At 28.2% G+C, this 11,696-nt stretch overlaps 2 protein-coding genes and 1 long non-coding RNA gene across 3 annotated transcripts in view; 1 reads left to right on the top strand and 2 right to left on the bottom strand.

The window, feature by feature from the left end:
* Window positions 1-1,600: 1,600 nt before the first annotated feature.
* The window catches only part of LOC103579817 (uncharacterized), a 73,700-nt gene continuing 63,604 nt past the window's right edge, over window positions 1,601-11,696 (top strand). Inside the window, exon 1 of the long non-coding RNA XR_008403873.1 lies at window positions 1,601-1,734. This is a non-coding gene — a long non-coding RNA (uncharacterized LOC103579817). The remainder of the gene's footprint in view (window positions 1,735-11,696) is intronic.
* On the bottom strand, window positions 1,893-5,751 carry LOC103579813 (zinc finger protein 287). The gene is made up of 2 exons (XM_014439353.2): window positions 5,134-5,751; window positions 1,893-4,221 (listed from the first exon to the last, which is right to left on the bottom strand). The coding sequence occupies exons 1-2, from the start codon at window positions 5,311-5,313 to the stop codon at window positions 2,311-2,313; spliced, it is 2,091 nt and encodes a 696-aa protein (XP_014294839.1). The 5' UTR covers window positions 5,314-5,751; the 3' UTR covers window positions 1,893-2,310.
* On the bottom strand, window positions 6,768-10,254 carry LOC103579814 (SET domain-containing protein SmydA-8). The gene is made up of 8 exons (XM_008561350.1): window positions 9,902-10,254; window positions 9,138-9,392; window positions 8,773-9,018; window positions 8,534-8,687; window positions 8,099-8,255; window positions 7,341-7,717; window positions 7,024-7,124; window positions 6,768-6,956 (listed from the first exon to the last, which is right to left on the bottom strand). Exons 1-8 carry the CDS (start codon window positions 10,037-10,039, stop codon window positions 6,801-6,803), a joined length of 1,584 nt encoding a protein of 527 aa, XP_008559572.1. The 5' UTR covers window positions 10,040-10,254; the 3' UTR covers window positions 6,768-6,800.

The raw sequence follows: 11,696 nt of genomic DNA, 5'->3' as shown, positions 1-11,696 counted from the left end.
TAATAATTACTATTATTGCAATTATTGATTTTATTTTTTAACAAAATATTTAAATTTATGATTTGAAAAAAATTTTTCGTTTTATTAATAATTCAAAAAAATTATCAATCAAATTTTTAAATTATTGGATTTTTTAATTTTGGACAAAATAATTAATGGTGATGAATTCATTTTAAAATTAGTAATTAAAAAAATGACCTTTAATCTTTTATGTAATGTATTTTTATTCACGTTTTTTTAAGGACATGTTTTTATATACTCTTTTATTTATTCGATTATTTATAGGCCCATTTAATAAAAAGAAAAAAATTTTTTTTTATTAAGTGTTTAATCATCAGTATAAATAGTAAATTAGATGTTTTTATTTTATTGAATAATTTGAATTTTGCGGGAAGTACTGACGCGCATGCGCGTTGGCTTTAGACTCAAACCCAGGGGATTGCATTTGAATTCTAAATTAAAATGGCGTCGCGCGCTTAAAGCCGGTAGTATTTCTGATAGTTTACTTCATTTGTGTATTTTACTAATATTTATTGAGTTGATTAATTAAAATAATGATCAATTAGTGTACAACTAATAAAAATGATTAGAAAAATCTATAAATTTTAATCAATAAAATGTTAAAAGTAAAGAATATGATTTTTTTACATTGTGGCGTCAGGACAACGGCCTGAAGGAACGTAAATATTTTAAATAATTATTAAAATTATTAATTATCAGAAGTTTTCTTAAATAATTGTTTTAATATTAGAAAAGAATAATATGAGATATAAATTTTAATGAATCATTAGTTCAAAATGTGAAAAATATATTTTTATTTAAAATAATGATCTTGAAGTTAGCAAACACTTAACAATTTTCGGATTTTTTTTCTCAACAAATAAATTACAAAAAAAAAAAAAAAAAAAATATGCACATGTAGAAAATATAAAAAACTATAGGCGCAATTTTTTGAAATATTTTTTTTTTATGATTTATCGTTTTTATAAAAATTCAAAAATTATTAAACGTCGGCTGCTCTCTTCAGTATCATTCAAAATAGCAGTTACCGGACTTAGAGATTTTTAATTTTTAAATAAAGAAGTTTTAAACTGATTAATCATTAATAATTAAATTTAATTAATATTTAAATAGTAGTGTGGACTAAAATGAAGTCAAAATTATTACGAGAATTTAAAATTTTTCTGTTAAAAAAAATTTTTAAAACTTTGTTATCAATTAACTGTTATAATTATTAACTTAATGATTGGTCTATTAATGATAATAACTAATATGACGCATAAATTATCAAAAATTACAAATTAATAACATTGACAAGTAAATTTTTTAAATTAACGGCTCATTTATTTAAGATCTGTTTATAAAAAAATTTAAAACTAATTTATTAAAAAATTTTTATGAACGTACCTTTAAAAATTTGTTTAAATGACCTATAAATTAGCAAAAACTTCGATAAATTAATTGATAAAACCCGTGTTTAATGTTTTATAACAATAAAAATAATTAATAATAAATTATCTATGAAATGCCAGTGTTTAAAAATTTTAAATGTTTGTTTAAAGTGTTTGTATTCAAAGTGTTAAAATTTCAAGTGCTTAAATTCAGTGTTTCAAAATTCAAAGTGTACAAATTTAAAATGTTACATTCCAAGTGCTCAAATATTAAAGTTTTTAAATTAGAAGTTTCAAATTTAATGTCTTCAAGTCATTTGTTCGATTCCAGATGCCAAGAATGGTAAGTTCTTTTTACTTATCATTAATAATTCTCTTATAACTTTTAATTAATGAAACATGCGTATAAATTCAAAATTAATATTCTTATTAAACTATTGAAAAAAAATCAAGCAGTAAACAACTATTAAAGTTTCTTAGATTTATATATTTTATACAAAAAATTCATTATAAAATATTTTTCGTCATTTTTAATACACGTATTTGTTCATTATTTATTACTTATTACTTATAGTTATTATCTACTAATAAATCACTTATATTAAAAGTACAATCCTACACTAAATTATCACGTTACACATTCCTGTTAACAAATTATTAAATCCACAATTTAAAATTAATATATACAAATTCAATTAATTAAAATTTTTATCTGAAACCCGTTGACACCACCTGAGTACAATAAAAATCGTCATCTCATTTTTCCAATTATTTTATAAAAAAAAATTTTCACGTCAAACCTCAGCACCTTTCAATAAATCACCGAAAAATAAGCGTTTTATTTAAAAATTTTTCGTAATAAATTTAAATTTTTCATAAAAAATAAAAAAAAATAAAAGTTAACAATAAAATATCCCTTCTACATACTCGGATAGATATTATAAAAGTTTCCTTTAAATTCTTTATTATCTTCTTGAAAACTCTCATTGTCAACCCCAAAATTGTCCAAATTTTTACTCTGTTCCATAACAAAAATTCCATCTTTCCCATAAATTCCTTTATCCCCACCACCATCTTTAACCTCTTCCTTGGCGCCATTTAGAGCTTTGCACTTTTTCGTATGCGCGTAAAGACTTCCCGCATTATTGTACCTCTTAGTGCAAATTTTACATGCATAAGGTCGCTGTCCCGTGTGCGTATACGTGTGTTCATTAAGAGAAGTCAATCTTCTGAAGCTTTTCCTGCAAATCTGACAGTGATATTTAGCTTCTCCCGTATGCATCGTGATATGTCTTGCCAAGGTATTAGCTCTTGCAAAAGCTCTGCTGCAGTACTGACAAATATAAGGCTTCTCCCCACTGTGCGTCCTAAGATGTAACTGCAAATAAGTGCTTTTGGTAAACGCTCGAGAGCAAACATTGCACACATAAGGTTTGACTCCCGTATGTGTCCTCATATGAGCAACCAAAGATCCGCTTTGAGCGAAACACTTGCTGCAGACATCACACAAAAATCTTTTCTGCGTATCCTTGACCCTTTTGTGTCTTTCCAAATGATTGTTGAGCGACTGAAGTTGAGCAAATGCCTTCGGGCACAAAGAACACTTGTGTGGTCGATTTTTCTTGATCTCTTTTGCTCCTTCTTTGATTCCCTCAGTTTTATCGTCATCATCATTGTCATCGGTATCTGAAAAATCAGCCGTGTGTTTCGCGTACTCATGTTCCTTTAATTTATCCAACCGTGAAAATTCTTTTCTGCATGTACTGCAGTTGAATTTAACTCCAGTATGGGTACTGATGTGTCGTTTTAAATTACGTTTTGTTGCAAATAATTTACCGCATTGTAAACACTGTAAGCCTTCTGGTAAATCATCATTTAAATCATCTGTTAAATCATCATCTTCTGAGAATGAATTTTGAGTTTGGGTTTGATTTTGTGAATGTGATGATGATGTTTTTGTTTCTTCATGTAATTTAGCATGTGTTTGATATGATTTTTCATATGTAAATTGTTTATTACAATATTTACATTTATATTTCATTGATTTTTTATCAGTATCTAATTTTTTTTCAATATTTTCATCACTATTCAATACATTTTGATCATTATTTATTAAATTATCATCAGAACTTTTTAATGAGTCGTGAGTTGTAACATGTTTTTTTAATTCATCAACACAATTAAATTGTTCACTACAAATATGACAAATAAACATTAAATTTTGATGCTTAGTTGTTAATTTCGATGATTTTGTATCATTTGAATCATCAGTTTTTGCATCTTCAACTTCAACTGATTCATTGTCATGTTTGTCAGCATGAGAATCGACATTAGGATCAACATGAGCATCAGAATGAGGATCAGTATCAGTATCAGGAGGGAGAATATTTTCTTTGAGCTCAAAAACTTCAGTAAATGAGCAATTGCGCTGGACTTTGACTTCTAGGGGATCATCAAACTCATCTAGCTTCTCTAATAAAACTACTTGTGAGTCGGTACTGAGACTGTTCTTTAGACCGGGCTTCAACTCGTCGACTTGGTCCACGCTGAAGATGATCGTGTTGTCGGGATTCAGCTGAAGCAAATGAGAGTCAGCGAGTGTCTCGGTAATGAGGACACGTTCCTCCTTGGAATGATGATTCTGCTCTGGGGTTTGCTCCATTGAGACTTGAGTCAGAGATTCCGTGTAGACTATTAGAGGTTTGTAGTGAGAAGTGGCTCGAAGTTTTGCGTCGGTTTTTTCTACGGCACATTTAAAATTGTAAGAGATTTCGAGGAGACGATTGCACGGGCTGCAGATTGTTGACGGCAGGCCGTCTCCGTTGATTATCTGAAATTAAATTCATTTTTAATTGAACAAGTTCTTAGTACTAGACTACTGAGTCATTGTGTTTAAAGTAATTATCGGATTTTTATGATCTTTTTTTTTTTTAATGCACTTTAGAATAAAAAGTTGAGTAAATTCTAAATTTAAAAATTTGAATGATATTAAAGTTAGCGGACATCTAATAATTAAAAAAATTTTTTTAAATCGATATATTTAAAAAAAAACATATTGCGAAAAATTGCACTTATATTTTTTAAAAATTTTTGACATGTGTATTTTTTGTTTTTTAATCGTTGAAAATAAAATTAAAAAAATTGTTAATTGTCTGCTAATTTTAGAATCATAAATTTGAAGTTATAAAAAGAAAATTTTTTTTTAAATAAAATTAATAAGCGCGACTGATTTCTGTGTGTAAAAAAATTATTTTTTGGCATAGAAAACCTATTCAGAATTTTATTCAAATTATTCTTTAAAATATATCTACTGAAATCCAGCTTTATAAAAAAAATATTTTACGAATCTACGGCTGTTAAAAACAAAAAATTAAAAAAAAATTGATCACCAAAAAATAGATCAAGTTCTACACGTGCATTGTCACTTCAAATCAAAACTTAAATTATTTTTTTATTTATTTCCCACAATTAATTTTTTTTATGATATTGAAGTTAGCCGACGTCTAATAATTTTTGAATTTTTTTTAAAATAATAAATTATAAAAAAAAAAATATTTAAAAAAATTGCGTCAATAGTTTTTTTGTAATTGATTTTTTGAAAAAAAAAAAAAAAAAAAAAAAAAAAAAAAAAAAAATTAATTGGCAACTAAAGGATCATTTTTTTCCATAATTGAAAAAAACATATTCTACTTGCAATTGAAATTAAGAATGATCATAAATACATAAATAAATAAATTCTAACCTGGACTGCAGCACAAGCCATTATTTTTTCAGGTAATTGATTATTATTAGATTGAAATAATGGCCATGAATCTTTAGATTTTTGTAAACATAACCGACACTCATCTCCAGTTAATGTCTCTAAATAATTATCATCAGTACTTGTTGCTGTATTTGTCATTAAATCACTTGACATTTCCATTGTGAGCTTTAGTTTGTTTATTTTACTCTTTTACCGTTGGTTGCTTTTTTTCATCACAATAAAAATACAAAAATACGTCAGTGTCCCATGTTTTTATTTATTAATTTTATTTTTTTTTTTTTTTTCCAGTACAGTAATTTTAGTAACTTTTTTTTTTAGTAACCACTGAGTCTCCAACTCGCTGATTTCATAAAATATTTTTTTTTTCAAATAAATTATGAACATGAATAATTAAAAAACGTTGTTGACTTATTAATAGGTCTAGCAAAAATATTTTTATAAAAAGGTTATCGCACAAAAATTTGATCAGAACAAAATTTGATCAACATAATTATCTTCCCCTAGTAATTTCTAACCAATCATAATCCTATCGCGAGACATTTTTATCATTTACTAACTTTATTTTATGAAAACGCTACCGTTATAATGATCACTTTACTGTCATAAAAATCTGCCCAGCTTCTTATTTTTAGACACGAATTCTGAATAGAACTGTTTTATCATCAATACGAAATGGTAAAGAAGTTGGGAGTTTAATCAAAAGATGGCATTTTCAGGATGTTATTTGAAAAATTTTGTTCAAACTGGTGATCATGGCCGAGCGGTTTAAGACGTAAGACCTAGGCTTCTCGAACTTGATCACTGGCCAGACGTGGGTTCGAATCCCAGCAGTTGCTGAAAGAATTTTTCACACAAAGAGTGTGAGGTCTTTCGGTCTTGAGGTTCGTCCCGTCGCCATCTATGAATTTGAATTGGATTTGAATTTGAATTCGACTCAGTTTGCCGGATATGGGATTGCCTGAGGCCTAATAATATATCTTAAAAAAAAAAAAAAAGAAAATTGTTCTCTACATTAGACCCCTTTAATTTTTTTCGTAATTCAGAAAGAAAGCCAAATTTTTTTTTTCGCCACACCTGCTGAAAATTTAAATTCTTGCCCTGTTTAGATTGAAGAAAGACGTTCTTTTCTTTTTTGAGAAAAGAAATGATAAAAAATACAGCGCATGCACCGTTCTTCCCACAAACAGAGGCAAAAATTAAAACTTTCAGGTGCAAGTTTGATGAAAAATTGTATATACACATCACAGAGGAAAGTAGGGCATCCTAACCCGCGTGATTGCCACCCTCACCTGCTGCTCGGATAAACAATTATACCCGTGGATTGGAATGTCCTACTTTCTTTCGTTGGTGTGTAATCTGCTATTTCGTCCAAGAAAAAAATATTCTTGAACCCAAGGGTCATATTTTTCTGTGTAGAAATTAACTGAAATTCCGTAGATTTCCTGTATTTTGAGCTTCGATAATTTTTTAAAAATATTTGTATTGGTTGACATTAAAAATTTTCTACTTTTATTTTTCTCATTTACGTTTACAGGAACACATATAAAATCATGTATGGCTATTTCTATTAGGAGAAGGGGATTTTTAAAGTCTGCTATTGAATTTTTGTTTCAGTACATTAAATTTATTTAAACATATTTAAATTGTTACATGGGTGATGCCGTTTTTTGACATAGTGTTTTGATAATAACATCCATTTCCTTCATATTCTTCAAGGCTATTTTAGCTATTTTACCTTCTGGAAGTATTTCTGGCTCATAACGCAATAATTGATAGGCTTCGGCTAATGCATTTCTTGATAACTAAAAAAAAAAAAAAATAATAATTAACTTATAAAAATTTCTACTCCAACTCCTTACAAATATTTACCATTAACATTCCACGTAATTCGTCAGGACCTTGTCGACGTCCAAATTCCGCGATACCCGCGTGTACTTCGAATAAAATCAATCCTCGGATACGAATTTCAGCTGAAAAAATAATGTGACAAATTGTTTTAATATTAAACAGTATTTTGATCGACATTGTGGTCAATATTTTTATTTTTATCAAAATAAATTTTTTATAATAGACAATAAAAAAAAATTCAAAAATTTTACGGAATTCAAATTTTATTAAATTCCCAGGATTTCTTTAAAATAAAATAGATTAATTTATTAAAAAAAAAAAATAAATAAATATATTACCTGGAACTAATTTGCGTAGCAATTCATCAAGTTTTTTACATAACGAAATTTTTTCACTCAGTATTTCGTCACTGCAAGCTGGTAAACCGCCATCTTGTTGTCCTATCAATTGTACCAACGCCATTTTGACATCCGTCAAGTAATAATGATTATCATGCAAGACTTTGCTCCATTTAGTAATAAAATTTTTGCAAATTTCCACGTCATTTTTTTTCATTTGCGTCAATTCAATGCCTATTTCCTCAAGTTGTTTCTCAATTAGTTCCCAACTCGTAGCTTGTTGACATTTACCACAAGTATAATCCGGTAATTTTTCATTGCTCATCGGTGTTGTTGTTGTTATGAAAGTTGATGGTAGCATGTATCCCCCGCAGTTACTGTTTTACGAATAGTATAGGATCAAATAACTATGCAATGATGCATAATACATGCCCAGCTTTGGCTATAATTCACTCGAAAGCCGATAACGGGCTTTTACAACAACGTACGTGTCTATGTACTAGCTTGTGTTGTGTTTCGAGTCTTGTATTGGTTTAGATGATGTATATATGTATGTATAAAGGGATTTATTTGGCCAGGAACAGGATTCGGAATATAATACGTTTTGAATTAAGATTTAATTGGATCTTTCATTTGGATAATATTTAAGATAATGCGATTTTGAGGATTGTGCTTTGTGGTGTTATGATTGATTAATGGCTAGCCAGATTTACATTAATTGGTTTTATTTTTATCAGTAAATAAATTAAATTGCTTACCCTTTTGTGCACTTAAGTGCATTGAACATGGTACCGAATTCGGTGGGATCTGAGCAACGCGAACAGGTGCAGTTGAATAATTTCGTTTGGAATAAGTGGTGACGGCGATTTGTTACACCCCACAGAGGATCTGTGTAACACATTGTTAGATGTTCACCTAAAATATTTATTATTTATTTAAAAAATTTTTAAATTAAGTTAAAAATTAATTCTTGGACGATTTGATTTTTTATTGTTTTTAGGAATTTTTATTTTAGAATTTTTTTTTTAAATTTTTATTTATCGATTTAATCATAAAACCGATCATTTAAATTTCCTGATTTAATTTATTTGAATAAAATATTTCTGTTCATCGAATTTTTAAATTAATTATTCAAAAAAATTTTAAACATTCATAAAAAAACTTTTTCTTATATAAAATTTAAAAAATGAAACCTTTAGATATTGGTAAAGCAGCTCGTATTAATATTCCCCCAGACTCAGTAAAACTTTTCGAACAATTAGCTTTGCAATTGTGTTCAAAATAAGACGCTTCATCATAAACAGCAACATGAGAATTTTCAGTTGTCGGAACTTCGTGACCATTAATCTAATAAATTAGTAACAGGTCTCGTTTAAACATACTTCATTAATCAATACTCTATTTTAGAATAAATTCAACACGTATATCCCACCTGAATAATTCCAGCAATTCGTATTATTTCTTTTTCATCAATTCCATCTAATTTAAAAAAACGTTTAACAAATTTTGCAGTTCCATTAAAATCATCAAGACGTTGATTTTCTTTGTGATCATCATGCGCCTCTAAATTAATCAATTTATTATAATTATCTGGATTTATTTCTTTTAATGCCAGTGCGCGAATTATTCCAATACAATTGTATGTAGGATGAGGAATTCCAAATTCCGCAATATTGACCTAAGAAAAAATAAAAAGAATCAATTGAATGAGAACCGCGGCCATTTCGATTTAAAGTTCCACCTCGGGATTTTAAACAAGCATATAAATTTATCTAATTAATTAAATCAAATAATTACTTTTGCATCGCGATATTTTGTTGTGAAGAAACATTCATCACCATGTTCTTTGCAATTTTCACACAATGGCCATCCGCATTTATCACACGGTCTCGCAGTCTTCTTCTCGAGTAAACAATAACAATTTAAACACAATGGCGATGTTCCTTGCGCCGGTGCTGCCAACAGTGGATTCAATTCCCTTAGAATTACTTCGCCTGCGTCGATTTTTCTTGTTGCAATGTAGTGGCGTCCAACATTCTCATCTTCTGCTATCTTAAACGTATATTTATTTAAATATAAATGAAAACATTAACAAAAAATTATATAAGTAATTATTGCTATTTATTCGACGGCTCTTCTAAACATCTAATCGTATAAAAACAATAAGTTTGACTAGTCAAACTTCGAAATTTAAGACAATGTCGACTTTTCATAAAACTTCAATACTAAAACAATACAGCAGTATATAAATTTTGGGATAGGATTAGACAGCAAAATAATAAATTTGACAACAAATTTCCAAAAAATATTTTCATTTCACCCTAATCGATATATATTAATTTTAATTTTCAAAACTTCTCTCAAATAGAAAAAAAAAAGATGCAAGTCGTAGAAACAGTCAGAATTTTTTATATTTTAGTTCTTATTCATATGAGAATTAAAAAAAATAATAATTTGTCTCAAATTTTAAAGGTCGGCTGGTCGCAGTAAAATAAAATAAAATAATAGTTATGATTATTATAATCAATAAATTCAAAATATTCCCTAATTAGGCTTCTTACCTTAAAAGCTTTACAGTTTTTCATATGTTCCTTCCAATGATTTTTTTGGTGCTCTCGAGAACAATAAAACACACTCTTACATGCGCTACATTTTTGTTCCGCGGGTTTTCCGCACACTTCACACACTTCCGCTTTCATAATAATCTCTCCGTTTTAACAAATGAATAACTAAATAATTTACAATAACCAATAAAATTTTACAACTCAACATCCGTATTTAGATTTAGTGTCACGGATTTAGTGTCTGTGCTAAAAAATCTAGTCTGTAGTCTAGATTTTTGAAAATTTCAAATAAAACAGTAGTATCTTGTTTGTCGTTTGATTGAGTACTAAAACGTTACGCTCACACATGACAATATACGCTTACAAAAACCAACTGGTACATATATTTATAAATGCTTATATCCATTCGAATTTATTTATAGAACTTAAATTCTCGGCTAGTTGTTGCGTTTTAAATATTCTAGTTCATCATTGTTTGAGTTAAAAGAACTTATTCATTCTCAAAATAATAATTATGTTTGAATTTATTTATTCATTAAAAATACTCACTTTAATTAAGAGGTAAAATGATAATGAAGCTAAAAAGTTTTAAGTATTTTGTGTACAAATATTTAATAATAAACTGTTTATTAATATTCGATAATAGTTTATTTGGAAATAATCTACACTGTAAAAAATCGGGAGTGGATTCGGAGGGGTCTGGATTTTATTTAAATCACTTCGCATTTAATCTACATTCACTTCGAAAATTTTTTACATTGTATTAGTAAACTGTTTGTCAAATCTTGATAAATTTTATTAGTATTTGATAAATTCTTCTCTCAGCATGATTTGAAATTTTTTTAACTTCCCGCTAAGAAAATTGGAAATTTTCAAAAATTTGAGAAGTTATTGGTTTCTCCCCGATTTGTGAAAATCGGAATTTCAATAGATGTCAATTTTTGAACGGATGAACTGATTTTGATTTTCGAGGTGTCATTCGTCGCGGCTTGTTATTTACTATAAACACTGAAAATTTGAGCTTAATCGGTAGGGTACGTTCGGAGATATTTCAAAAATACAATGTTTTCAAAAATTTTTTTTTTAAATAACTTTTAATTCGCTCGATGGATTAATTTCAAAATCTAATCAGCTCTAAAACTTTGTAAGCCGCGTCGAATGTCGCCTCAACAATCAAAATCAGTTCATTCGTTCAAGAGAAACCGTTAACGAAAGAATTGAAAAAAAAAATTTTTTTTTCTTAGTATTTTGGGAATTTCTCAAAAACGACTCGATAAATCAATTTCAAAATTTGATCAGTTGTAGAACTCAATAAAACGCGTCGATTGCCACCTTAAACGTCTTAATCGGTTTATTCATTCGAGAGATATCGTTGTAGCACAATTTTTCGAGCTCAAGGAGCTCGAAATGGGCGGGAAATTTTGGGGCTTGCCCACAGGGTCAACCGACAGACCGATTTTTTTGATTGGAGGCTGGTTTGAAGCTCGGATTTTTTATTTCTATAATTTTAAACTTTGTTTTTGGTCAGAAACTGGAGCTCGAGGTAACATGGCGCACTATTAAGAATTAAAAAAAAATTCGTGACCATTTTATCCCATAACTAATTTTGAATTAAAAATTATATTAAATAAAATTTTTTGACAAATGACAGGTGAAAATAATTTAAAAAAAAAATAATGGATTAAAGAACAGAAGATTTGTTTAAAAAAAATTTTTTAGAATTAGTAACTAGACAATGGATATCTAATTTGCATGCTGTCTACAACTGGCTTCTTTGATCCATTTAAAGTTA

The sequence above is a fragment of the Microplitis demolitor genome, chromosome 6 (genome assembly GCF_026212275.2).
Source record: "Microplitis demolitor isolate Queensland-Clemson2020A chromosome 6, iyMicDemo2.1a, whole genome shotgun sequence".
Lineage (NCBI taxonomy): Eukaryota > Metazoa > Arthropoda > Insecta > Hymenoptera > Braconidae > Microplitis > Microplitis demolitor.
The sequence above is the reverse complement of the archived record's forward strand: the minus strand, read 5'-3'. Positions and strand labels throughout refer to the sequence as shown.

Excerpts from the sequence above, each read along its gene's own strand:
- LOC103579813 (XM_014439353.2), bottom strand. The coding sequence starts at position 5,313 with ATGGAAATGTCAAGTGATTTAATGACAAATACAGCAACAAGTACTGAT. Across the intron at positions 4,222-5,133 it reads TGGCTTGTGCTGCAGTCCAG|ATAATCAACGGAGACGGCCT; the intron begins GTTAGAATTTAT and ends ATTTAATTTCAG.
- LOC103579814 (XM_008561350.1), bottom strand. The coding sequence starts at position 10,039 with ATGAAAGCGGAAGTGTGTGAAGTGTGCGGAAAACCCGCGGAACAAAAA. Across the intron at positions 9,393-9,901 it reads AAAACTGTAAAGCTTTTAAG|ATAGCAGAAGATGAGAATGT; the intron begins GTAAGAAGCCTA and ends TATACGTTTAAG. Across the intron at positions 9,019-9,137 it reads CAAAATATCGCGATGCAAAA|GTCAATATTGCGGAATTTGG; the intron begins GTAATTATTTGA and ends ATTTTTTCTTAG.